Source organism: Schistocerca americana, chromosome 4, assembly GCF_021461395.2.
Source record: "Schistocerca americana isolate TAMUIC-IGC-003095 chromosome 4, iqSchAmer2.1, whole genome shotgun sequence".
NCBI lineage: Eukaryota > Metazoa > Arthropoda > Insecta > Orthoptera > Acrididae > Schistocerca > Schistocerca americana.
This window is the reverse complement of record NC_060122.1, coordinates 511,112,699-511,126,124: the sequence shown is the minus strand read 5'-3', so window position 1 is coordinate 511,126,124 and position 13,426 is coordinate 511,112,699. Positions and strand designations below refer to the sequence as shown.

General features: G+C 45.9%; 1 protein-coding gene across 1 annotated transcript in view; it reads left to right on the top strand.

Annotated features, from left to right (window-relative positions):
* Window positions 1–13,426, top strand: part of LOC124612449 (kalirin) — a 1,731,149-nt gene that overhangs the window by 1,554,629 nt on the left and 163,094 nt on the right. Inside the window, exon 30 of the mRNA XM_047140672.1 lies at window positions 9,827–9,905. Within this exon, the coding sequence (XP_046996628.1) occupies window positions 9,827–9,905 (79 nt within the window). The remainder of the gene's footprint in view (window positions 1–9,826; window positions 9,906–13,426) is intronic.

The following is a 13,426-nucleotide window of genomic DNA, read 5'->3' as shown; positions in this document are numbered from 1 at the left end:
CTAGGGGCATAAACAGTCAATCATGAAGTGAACTAGTTCGCTCCATCACTGAACCTCCTGCAACAGCCACAAGTGTGAGAGGGCCGAATGAATATGCCGTTCTCAGCAAGACTTCTGATTTCTTTATGCCGGCGATCATCGACACGGTGTTACAGAAAGCGTTATTGCTACCAGTAAATTAATCTTTACTGTTCTACGATCCATTCACAAAATCCCTCCGTTCAGTGCAAGTCTCATTGGGAACAGCTTGTGTACGATGCTGTGGCCACTTGGGCCTTGCTCACCGTCCTGAAATGCTGTCGGGTGCTTCTCAGATTGCTACAATTTCTGCTTTAAAGAAGCTGGATGATGCAGAGATTCCCGACAGCTTCTTGCCTTGCGTCACTTGCTGCTGGTACTCATGACGGTGGCACTTCAACGTCGGAGAAGTATTGCAGTTTCCTCTGATACTCTGTACTAGCCTTCAGGATATAAAAGTCTTCGTGTACTTCGTCAGTTAGCAACCGCGTGCCATCCCTTTAAAGGAGTCGACGGTTGGCTTTTTCGTACGGTTGACAGCTGCTGCTTACATACCGCGCCACGTCACGAGGTCTTCCAGCAACTTGAGCATGCTCCATCTCGTACTGGAGAAGTGATCAGCCTCGGTACACGTGCACTGCAACGATGCGGTGCCGTAGACCCCGGACAGCGCCGAAGGACGCGTCCTCCGTATCGCACATCCTGCGGCGCTACTCGCTTCTCCGTATCGCACAGTTCTGTGAGAAGACGGAAGTTCACTGAAACTTCCCCAGAGTATTGCGCAGTGCTCTTTCGCATCCTCGGTTCGTTCGTCATGTACTGGTCAAAATTTTCGAGTTGCGCTCTCACGATAACACATCTAAGGAAAGTTGCTATTAAGTCCTTAAATCAATTTCGCTCTTATGCGGTACAGGCTGATAATTTTGCATTGATAACAGGTGCCAGTTACCTTTGTTCTTTCATTTTTTTAGGCTTTCTAGAATAACAATAACACTTTCTGTGGGTAGGAGAGGCGGCAAAAAAATACATGAAGAATGGGTTTTGTTTTTGACGTGTTTCTAACGTTTCTACATGTGTATACAAACTCGGCAAGCCTCTGTATAAAGGACGGCGCAAAGTGTATAGTACTAATATTATCCATTTTTTCCCTAATTCGCGTATTGAGCGACGGAAAACTGCCTGTCTGTATACCTTTGTACGTGTCCTAATCTCCTTATGTTACTCTCATTATCCCTACGCGACATACGCTGTAGTGGTAGAATATCGGGCGCACAGTCTTCTTCAGATACAGCGCTATAAATTTACCCAACAGGGTTCAACGAAACTAGCATCGCTTCTCTGAATTCGTTCGAGGTCTTTACTCATAGCTATTCGTTAGGGACTATGACGACGTGGGTACCGCCTGATAGCAAATTTTGCTAGGAAATCACCGAGTGAGTCATTTGTTGATAAGGGAAATGAATACTGAATATGAGTCCACAAGATCATTGAAATTCCGTAAATGTTACATTCTAGATCGCATGGATTGTCTTTGTTCATCACATGTTTCGACACAGCCGCTTTACCTTCTGTACAGAACGTACAGTTCTTAGAAGTGGTGATTCATGTTGTAATTTCTATTAGTATCAGAAAATGACTGTGCAGAAACATGTAATTAATAGTGACCACCTGTACGACCTTAACATAGAGCGTTTATGAACGGACTGGTCACCGTCAACAGGCACCTTATACCATCACTGTGATTTGCCACCTCTGTCTGTCCAGCCAGACACTGACTTTTCTTTCTTTTATTTATTGGCTTTCGGGACGTGCCCATACAGCCATCTCAATAGTGGAATGTCAGTTTTGGTTATATGAACGTAAGGGAAACACAACACCCAGTCCCCGAGTGGAGAAAGTCACCATCCCAGCTTGGAATCGAATCTGGGCCTCTACAGTTAAAAATCTACCGCGCTGACCGACAGCTAACAAGGCGGACAGGACAGACACTGATGAGCTAAAACATTATGAGATTTGCCCACCGGTAGATTGAATGTCGCACGTGACGGGATAAACAAAGCTAGTAAGTGCTGCAGAGACGAATGGAGAATCATTCTATAGACAATGCCGCAAATGGGGAAACTCATTGACATGAGCGACTTGCGCAAAGGACAGACAGTTATGGGAATGGTGGTTAAGCCACCTGGGAATGAGCATATCTGAAACGGCGAAACTGATTGGCTATCGGCGTACTACTATTGTGAGCATCTGTGGAATCTGTTTGAAGGAGGTGAAGCCACGAGTAGGCCAGAAGGTGGTCAGAAGCTTGCCCGCCCTGCTATTGAGGATAGGATGCCATCTGTGGCAGGTACGACGACACAGTAGAGTGCTGGTGCAGGCATAGATGTATGGGAGCACGCAGTCCAGTTCACGTAGTTGAACATGGTCTGCGTAACAGCTGCTCTCTACTTGTCCCGTTGTTGACCCAATTACAATCGTCAGTTACGACTGTAGTGGATGCGGGATGATCGAGACTGGGCCGTAGACGAGTGGAAACTAGTTGCCTAGTCGGATGAATCACGTTTCTTGATACGTCATATCGATGGCCTTGCTCGGATACGCCGTCATTCCGACGAATTGCTGCTCAAAACATACACCGCGCCACAGGCACAGAGTGATGGGGGCAGTATTGTGCTGTGGTGGACTTTCACCTGGGCTCCCGTCAGACCTGTGGTAATAATCAAAACCACCATGATATCTGTAGACTATGTGAACGTTATCGGAGACCACCTGCATGCTTTCATACTTGATGTCTTCCCCAATAACGACGTGTTCTTCCAGCGTGTGAGAAGGCCAAAACAATGCTACATTGGTTGTAGAAGGATGATAGTGACCTCACGTTGACGTCTTGGCCACTAAATTTGCCTGATCTGAATCCAGTGGAACACATCTGAGGTGCTATCGGGCGTCAGCTACGCACTTACACATCACTGGCCCGTAACTTATGAGAACTGTGGTACCTGCGAGTACATATCTCGTGCCACATACCTTCACAAAGCTACAAAGTACTTGCTGAATGCATGTCATGTAGAACCGCTGCGGTATTACGTTCCGTAAGTGGACCAACACACCATTAAGATGATGATCATAATGTTTTAACTCATCAGGTAATTCTGGCGAGGCAAATTCTTCCCCGTTTTCTTTTCCATGTCTTTGTTTTTATATTCAGAGACAAATCTGTGTTGACTCAAGTTAATAAGCAGAAGTGCGCCGATGTGACAAAACTCATGGGACACCTCCTAATATCGTGTCGGACCTCCTTTTGCCCGGCGTAATGCAGAAGCTCGACGTGGCATGGACTCAACAAGTCATTGGAAGCCTCTGCAAAAAATACCGTGCCCTGCTGCCTCTTTAGCGGTCCATAATTGCGCAGGTGTTGCCAGTGCAGGATTGTGTGCACGAACTGACTTCTAGATTATGTCCAATAAATGTGTGATAGCTCGAATTGTTCAGAATGTTCTTCAAAGCGAACAGTTGTGGTCCAGTGACATGGCACATTACCATCCATAAAAATTCCATTTTTGTTTGGGAACATGAAGTCCTTTAATGGCTGCAATTGGTCTCCAGGTAGCACACCTTTCCAGTCAATGATCGGATCATTTGGACCAGAGGACCCTGTCCATTCGATGTAAGCACAGCCCACACCAATACGGAGCCGCCATCAGCTTGCACAGTGACTTATTGATGAATTGGGTCCACGAGTCATTGGAGCCTGTGCCACTCTCGGAATCTACCACCAGCTCTTACCAACTGAAATCGGGATTCATGTCCGCAGCTCGTGCTCTAGTGACTAGCGTTGCAACCTCTCGATCACGGGGTCCCGGATTCGATTCCCGGCCGGGTTGGGGATTCTCTCTGCCCGGGGACTCGGTGCTTGTGTTGTCCTCATCATTCGCGAAAGTGGTTAGACTGGACTGTGTACAGATTGGGAATCTGTACCGGCGCTGATGACCGCGCAGTTGAGCGTCCCACAAACCGAACATCATGATCGTCGTCGTCATCATCATCATCATCATCATCATCATCATCATCATCATCATCATCATCATCATCAATCTCACCAGGCGGTTTTCCAGTCGTCTAGGTTCCAACCGATATGGTCAGGAGTCCAGGAGAGGCGCTACAGGCGATGTCGTGTCGTTAGCAAAGCCACTCGCGTCGGTCGTCTGCTGCCATAGCGTATTAACGCCCAATTCCCCCGCACAGACCTGATGGATACATTCGTCGCACGTCCACATTGATTTCTGCGGTTATTTCACGCAGTGTTTCTTGTCTGTTAGCACTGACAACTCTACACACAGGCCGCTGGTCTCGGTCGTTAAGTCAAGGCACACTCTCGACATTGTCGGTCGCTGGATAGCGGCCATAACCTCTTCGGAAATCTTCTCACTAGCCAATGCATTGCCCTTTTATAACTTACATTATGTTATCAAAAGTATCCGGACATCCCCAGAAATATACGTTTTTCATATTAGGTGCATTGTGCTGCCACCTACTTCCAGGTACTCCATATCAACGACGTCAATAGTCATTAGACATCGCGAGAGAGCAGAATGGGGCGTTCGGCGGAGTTCACGGACTTCTAACGTAGTCAGGTGACTGATGTCACTTGTGTCATACGTCTGTATGCGAGATTTTCACACTCCTAAACATCCCTAGGTCCACTGTTTCCGATATGATAGTGAAGTGGAAACGTGAATGGACAGATAGGCGGGAGGTGAGAAAACTTGGATTTCATGGTCGAGCGGATGCTCGTGAGTCACACATCACACCGGTAAATGCCAAATGACGCCTCGCATGGTGTAAGGAGCGTAAACAATGGAAAAACGTTGTGTGGAGTGACGAATCACGGTTCGTATGTGACGATCCGATGGCAGGGTGTGGGTGTGGCGAATGCCCAGTGAACGTCATCTGCCAGCGTGTGTAATGCCAAAAGTAAAATTCGGGGGCGGTGTGTTATGTTGTGGTCGTGTTATCCTGGAGCGGAGTTGCACCCCTTGTTGTTTTGCGTGGCAGTATCACAGCACAGGCCTACACTGATGTTTTAAGCACCTACCTGCTTCCCACTGTTGAAGAGCAATTCGGGGATGGCGATTGCATCTTTCAACACGATCGAGCACCTGTTCATAATGCACGGCCTGTGGCGGAGTGGTTACACGACAATAGCATCCCTGCAAGGGACTGGCCTGCACAGAGTCCTGACCTGAATCCTATAGAACACCTTTGAGATGTTTTGGATCGCCGGCTTCGTGCCTGGCCTCACCGACCGACATAGATAGCTCTCCTCAAATGGTTCAAATGGCTCTAAGCACTATGGAACTTAATATCTGAGGTCATCAGTCCCCTAGACTCAGAACTATTTAAACCTAACTAACCTAAGGACATCACACACATCCATGCCCGAGGCGGGATTCGAACCTGCGACCGTAGCAGCAGTGCGGTTCCGGACTGAAGCGCCTAAAACCGCTCGGCCACACGGCCGGCTAGCTCTCCTCAATGCAGTACTCCGTGAAGAATGGGCTGCCGTTCCCTAGGAAACCTTCCAGCACCTGACTGAACGTATGCCTGCGAGAGTGGAAGCTGTCATCAAGGCTAAGGGTGGGCCAATACCATACTGAATTCCAGCATTACTGGTGGAGGGCGACGCGAACATGTAAGTCATTTTTAGCCAGGTATCCGGATACTTTTGATCATATTGTGTACGTATGCGCCACTACCGCTATCTGTATATGTGCATATCACTATCCCATGACTTTAGTCGCTTTAGCGTGCTCTGGTGAGGCAAATTCTTCCCTGTCCTTCTTTTCCACGTATTTGTGTCCATATTCAAAGACAGATCTATGTTGGCTCAAATTCATAAGAAGGAATAAAGGGCCACGTTGTGTCCATGGAAAAAAAAGGGAATATGTGAACGTTTGCTGGCAAAGAACTTGTCTGCTGTGACGATAACTTGGTGTGAGTAGGAACTTCCGCCGATAGCGCTTTGGAACTTCTCTCCGCCGCAGCACGAGAGAGGCCCCGTCATTGCGGAAGTGTTGCTGGTGGTGGGCGGGTTGCATCTGGGAGGGCTTCCCCAGCGGCTGAGCTGTGCTGAACCGCGTTCCGCATGCGGGCTGCGTCGCCGCCGTTGGTAGGGCAGTCACGCGCGAACCGCCGGACGCCGAGCGCACAGCGCCGTTCTCAGGCAGTCGCGCGCCGCCGCCGGCCCAGGTAGCCGCCGCACCTGTGCACCTGCCGACAGCGCTCAGCTGCCCGCGTGTCATAAGGCCGGGAGTGAGCCGTCAGCGCTCTCGTCCGTCACATCTGTCAGCGGGGCAGCGAGCTGACACAGCGGCTACACCTACCGCGCCGCCGTCCGTCAGCGGCCACTCCTCGGTAGACACTAAACATCTCACCACTCGGCGCGCACTCCCTGCGAAACGGCATGCGAACGTCCGGAAGTCTCAGTTGGACGAAACTGTGTTGGTGCAAATGCGAAGTTACTCCAGAATCGCAGTCCTCCCGCACAAGTGGTGCTTTTAAATACTAAGTAACGTACAGGGAGTGAACGCAAATTCGATCAAAAGACAGTTCCGCTGTTTGTTTTGACATACTGAACCTGTGAGCTTCATTGTCCAATTATCAAATAACTGACGGAAGTGCATCCAAGTCTGCTGTATCTGATGGTGCTTTACAGAAGTTTGCTTACATATGAGTTCTCCTACAAACATAGACACCCATAACTGCTCGTAAACAATTCAGTACAGTGAATTAACCGTTCTGCAGATTGTTGTGTATACAAAGTGCATCACCTTACAGCCGCACGACTTTTATTTCGTGAATCGTTGAAGACATCGAAACGACCTTTCCGGCGTATGGTGGTGTGCAGAGGGGTGTGTAATTATGTTATATATTTAATCTATTGAACTCTTGAGTCGACTGAGATACTGAAGCAAGTATTGTTGTTCTAATTGTAACGATATATATCCGGTCAGTCCAAAAAGTTTCGAGACTATATTAACAAAAAATAGAGAAACTTTAATATGGTGGGCTTTACTGCTCCACTTGTTCTACAAAGTCTTCCATCACTCGAGTACAATGCACAGAACGTTGATACAACTATGGGAAGCCGGCCGTTGTGGCCGAGCGGTTCTAGGCGCTTCAGTCTGGAACCGCGCTGCTGCTACGGTCGCAGGTTCGAATCCTGCCTCGGGCATGGATGTGTGTGATGTCCTTAGGTTCGTTAGGTTTAAGTAGTTCTACGTCTAGGGGACTCATGATCTCTGATGTTAAGTCCTATAGTGCTCAGAGTCATTTGAACCAACCATGGGAAACTGTCAGAAAAGTCCTTCTTCGGAGTGCTGTTCAACTCGTGAGTAAAAAAAAATGGTTCAAATGGCTCTGAGCACTATGAGACTTAACATCTGAGGTCATCAGTCCCCTAGAACTTAGAACTACTTAAACCTAACTGACTTAGGCCATCACACACATCCATGCCCGAGGCAGGGTTCGACCCGGCGACCGTAGCGGTCGCACGGTTCCAGACTGAAGCCTCTAGAACCACTCAGCCACACTGGCCGGCTAACTCGTGAGTCACTTTAGTTTGAACGTCAGTTATGTTGTCAACGAGTTGACCTTTCATTTGAATTGCGGTACTTAGTCGTTTTGTAGTAGGTTCGTATTGATAACAGCAAGTCTCTTTAATAGTGGTCGTTTTTTCCCGAAAAGAATATTGCGCGTCGTGCATTTCAGTTAAGTTGCGGCAGGCGTCGAAGGGTCGTCGTTTTTGTTTTGGAGCTATGGTGTTCGGGACAAACTTCGCTCACACTTTTCTCTTATTCAAGAAATTCTGGACCCTGTCTCGGACACTTGGTATGGAGATGGTTCTCCATTCTGATTAGTGACGCAATGACGTTGAGGCTTAACGCTACCTGCTCACAACTGACTGGACCGATGCACATCGGTTGTTCACAATTGTTAGTTCAAGCTGCCACCGTAGTCACTGCGCTGACGTCACTTATACGACAGGAATAAAATGAGTCTCGGAACATTTTGGACGGACGACGTATTTTTAACGACATTCGATAGCTGTTTAACAAATGAGCCCAGTGATATAAAAGTTGTTAGTGTTCGTGTTGAAACTTTGCCCACAGGTATACGAGAAATGAGTGGCCGCCGAAATCGGCTGTTGCAGTGCAGACGTTGCCAGGTGGGGTTCTCGTGCTACTGTTCGTAGTTGTAACAAACCTGCCGGCTGTTAACGGTTTCCAGAGAAGTTTTTGACTTAAAAATGATTAAGAACTTACACTTCAAACAGTTTCGCTAAGCCTCTTTTCACTTGCTGGAAGTTTGTATTTAGTTCCAGTTACGTCAATCTTAGCTGACGTTTTACCTTTGTCGTACAATGTAGGGCTGATAGGAATTACGTTTAATCTTAGCAGCGTAGGCCCGCCTTTTTGCTGCAAACAACAACGGAGCATGGCATGAGAAGCCCACATTTTTAACGCTGATTACACTACAACAGACAACTCCGGTCGCCTTCCCATTCAACTGCGCCGAGGGAATGAATATCTGAGGACTTTCGCGCATGATGAGCGAATCTAGTCGAGCTATGCGAAACCTGTAGCGGTTTATCTCTGTATGGATTTTCTTACGTTTGTTTATGCCGTACGGGAGAAAAAGATGTCTTATATTCTCCACTGTTGAAAACTGCATTGGTGCCTCATTCCTGTGAATGTCAGAAACAGCAAAATTAATCGAGTGTTTTTTTTTCTTTAACTTTCCGAAGTATAACGGTTTGAAATGGTTGTGATAAGTGACTGAGTAGCCAATACACATGTCTTCTATTGTTTTTGATCCACACCACATACTCACGACCTGTTGCGAGACAGGTTGATGTGACTATCAACAGCTAAGCATGCAGGCCTGAGGTGTACCCTGTGGGATTGAGATCCGTGATATCAACTAAGAAGACCCCTGTAGTAGCTGCGTATTCTTGTTCCGCGAGATAAGTAAACGACTATGCCTGCTCCGCTGTTGTACAGGTTGTAACCGGTGACTGTTAACAGCGTACCACAGTGGTGTAACAGAGGTCAAGACGAACAATTTGATAAAGGACACTTGCGCTCTATCGATCAGGAAACGTCAAATTGGCCTACAAGGGCCACGCCAGCTAACAACGCATGCGCACTGCGGAATGTGTTCAACATCCTTTTAGGGCACCTGCTTAGTCAGCAGTTTCGGTAACATTATTAATTTAAGTTTTTCTGTGAGGCTAATGAAAGAACAAAGACTTTTGTCAGAGTTCTGAAAAATCTAATTGCGTGTACAATTGGAAGTGAACTTAGCCATTATAAGCGCAACGGTTGCGTAGTAAGAAGTGCACAGAAGCAAAACGATTTAATTGTCAATTTTATGCTGCTGAACTTCACAATGTTTCGAGGTAAATTTTCACAACTTTCATCAATATTACTTTGGGGAAGGGGGGGGGGGTTTAACATTCAAGGAAGATTTTGGACAAAATTTCTCGTAGCGTGCATACACTAGATTAAGTGGCTTTTATAGGCCTGTTTGAGGGTCTTTCCCGGCTAGAAGGACTACAAATGCCCTACATCAAATTGTTCGTCTCGACTTCACCCACACCACTGTGATACGTTTACAGCCTATATAGAGAAATAGTCGCCATCCACGTCGACAGTGGTTACCTCCCGCGCTTGTTCGTAATATATTATGCTATCACCATGGCACTGTACCGCGATCGCTGACGCAGTGTCTTTGCCTTGTGTTGCAGAGCCGGGCACCAGCGACGGCAGCAGCGTCGGCCCTGCAACCACCAACTCGCCCGTCAACAAGCGGAGGGTCTTCAGCGGGTGAGTACTGCCTCTCTCCTCTCCTCTCCTCACCTTCCCCTACGTCCTCATTCTGTTGTGTTCTATTGTTGCTCCTACTAGCCCTGAACCGTTACAGCGACTTTCTTCATGGTATTTCGTCTACAGAGCCAGTCACTAATATCCCGTCGGGCTTTGTTTATAATAAGTTGAGTAATCAGTTAAGTAATTATGCTTCGAGCGCACTGAGCACTGCTCTGGATCATTAGAGAGTTGGCTGTTCAATAACAAAGCGTTATCGGATCACTTTCAAATGTCAATAAATAGTTTTTTAAATAATTAACTTGGAAGGGTCGTAAAGGAAAGAATCTTTAATATTCGGTCATGTAAGAAGTTCACTTGAGCTCAGTTGCATTAATGTGTTACTATAGAGTCCGTTCCTCCCTGTCTGCTAGCTTGTTCTTATTCAGTCCTGTCGCATGGTCTACATGGTCACAAAGGGGATGCAGGGGAATTAACACGACATGAGATCAGCGACAGCTTGTCATGTTTCACCGTGCGAACGGACGCAGTCGCAAAGACTTGGCTAGTTTTCTGACTGCACACAAAATTACGGTATGGGAAATTAAAAGACGATCTGAGAAGGAGTGTATAGAATCTGTCTTTCAAATCTAATGAATGAGAAAGGCGAATAATCATAAGACAGATTAGTCATAGTCCTTCATTAAGCGCACGAACTGTTGCACTCCATGTGCTGTGACTGAATTTTTTTTTTTTTTTTTTTGAAGATACCATAGAGCCACGCTGTGAAGTCGTACGGCTGAAGTGCACTTGCAGAGTCCGCGGCTCTTCCGTTGTGTGCTGTTGTTGACAATTCGTTGCCGGTCGTCGTCGTCGTAACCAATCGGGTGATGCTATACGGTAGCCACTGAGAGTCGCTCGATCTCGTAATGCTGGTTGTCACAAATATTTCGCTCTTTTTTTCCGAATATTTCACGATTGCCGAGATTGTGGTTAGGAAGAGGCACGTCTCATTAAGAAAGTGTAAGCCACAGATTTCATTTATTAGAAGAATTCATGTTTTCTGTTTTCAAATTTAATTCTTTTGTGAGATTTGTATGTGAAAATGAAGTAAATGTTACGAGAAACAGTGAAGTGACATCCTGTGCAATGTGAAATTTTTCTGTAACGTGGACAGTACAAATTTAATTTCATTGCGTCGGATATAGTTGACCAAGAGGTGCCATAAGAAAATACCAGGAAGTGACATCCTGTGCAATGTGAAATTTTTCTGTAACGTGGACAGTACAAATTTAATTTCATTGCGTCGGATATAGTTGACCAAGAGGTGCCATAAGAAAATACCAGGAATCGTTCATACACGTTATCTTGCTATTTTGCTTCTTATGCTTGATTAAGCGTGAATGTCTTTTCAGTTCATGAGGCAGAAGAAGAGAAATGCCAACACGTTGTACATTCACACATTAAACATTTTGCAATACGTTTTGAAATGTATACGTCGTAACTGCCTGCGATCGTGTCAAATATATTACTTCTTGACTAATCGAAGCTTGTTCCTGGACTGGAACATAGGAACCGAATGGTTGCTTTAAGCAACAGAGCTCGTAGGAAGTAAACTATTCAGGTACACCCACCGTTCGATGCAGAGTTTCAGTTTGCTAGCGCGTCTCTCCAGAACTTTACTAGTATACTTTGCACTATTATCCCTGCGAGGAACATTTAGACTCATACTCAAAGTCAAGAATTTGGGCTGGATGCGCGATTCTGAAATTAGCTTTAATTGCTCAGGAAGATGCAATCCTATTCACAGTGAAATAATATTCCGGAAAGAGCTCATGCCTCGTGGCCAAACCGTTCTCCATGGTACCCTCTTCCCCCGCAAGTGGTAGTCCAGCAAGATACTTGGAGTTCAGGGGCTATGAGTGTGATATGGCAGGAGGAAGCATCCTTACCTCCTATGAAGCATGTTCGTATAGTTCACATACTGAGAACGTTGCCAGGGAAAGGCACACTTCTGTATTCTTGTCTAGGTTCCAAACATAGTTTTGATCGCCTATGAAGTTCCAAAATTGCGCACATCCCGCTGCAGAGTTCTGTACCAGGTCTGCCGGCCTCTATACAATCGTTTCTCAGCTTCTTAGTATTAATCACCAGTAAAGCATTAGTGTCTTCTGTGTGGGTTCCTACATTCTGTTGCAGTCTGTTGCTCTCCTTGCGGAAAGTAGTGGCGGAAATTTTCGAAGGTCTGACATTTGATACAACTTTAACACAGCAAGCTGCACGAAAACTTCGTTTACCAGACATCCATCATGAAAACTTTCGTGGTTGTACACCTTGCCAACGACAATGGCAGGACTCTTTTCCAGACCTTCCAAAACAAGAAAACTCTCAAATAAGTTGTGAAACCGCTAACAGGAACCTAAATTGATGAACTATTTGAATCCTGTATTGTTGCTTCCCGTTGCCAGTTCAGAATAAAGCTTTCGCCGTCAGGTGGCTAAAGTAAAAAGTATGCAACAGCAGACTAGCATTTCTCCCCGTGATATGTTGAATTCAGTTCAACCGAAGATTTACTTCTACATGCAGTACAAAATACGATACAGAGTCACTTTGCACTGGATTACCTGCTTTTAGCAGAACAGTTCTAAAATGTTTTAGTCTAATACGTGGAAACCCAGTTGCAGCGTACGTAGATGTGGATTTCCGCTGCTGCTGTTTTGAAACAATATCGGAAGTTTTCGGATTAGTTTTTCACGTCACGTCGCATGATTTCGTGTGAAACAGCTGGGAGTCACTATATAAAACACAATTTCTTTAAAAGTTTCGTGTCCATTTTTTCCGCATTTTATATCTCTACAAAGAAAAGTACCGATCGGGAGCAGTGTTAGAAAATTATTTAAAATAGAACACCTGAAATATGTACTGATTGGAACTTCTTTTATTGGAAAACCTGTACAGTCAGATTACGAAAAGAATGGAGACCGAAGAGAGTGGCTAGAGATACTTACCCGGGGCTGTGAATAAACACGATCCCACCTGTTGTCTTCCCCACTGTCCGCGCTTCGTCCTCTGAAGTTAGAAGAAGCACGGGCGGCAGCTTTTTATCCCAGGCGCACAAGTAACCGAGGGCGTGGCACACAGACAGGCGGCTGCTGGAACAGGTTCTTAATGATGGCCACGTCCTGCCTCGCAAATGTTCGTTTCTATTGATCTTGCCGTTGCGTTTCGTAATTTTCCATGTCTTAAACATAAAGAGGTCAACGCTGTTTCGTCATACAGATACATTCATAGAGAACCATGGCTGCCATGTGATGCAAAATATTTCTAAGACACAGCAGCAACCAGCCACAATTTGGTTTTGTTTCGCTTTATGTAAAACCGGAATTGCTTGTTTTTAAATTACAAAGCAATCTTTTGATGGCTCATTTTCTTGCGTCAAAACGACAGGACGTAAATTTACAAGTGTTTTGACTTACAATAAACATAGAATAACAATTTCAAACGTGCAATAATGATGGTAAAAATCGGAAATAGTGCAAATT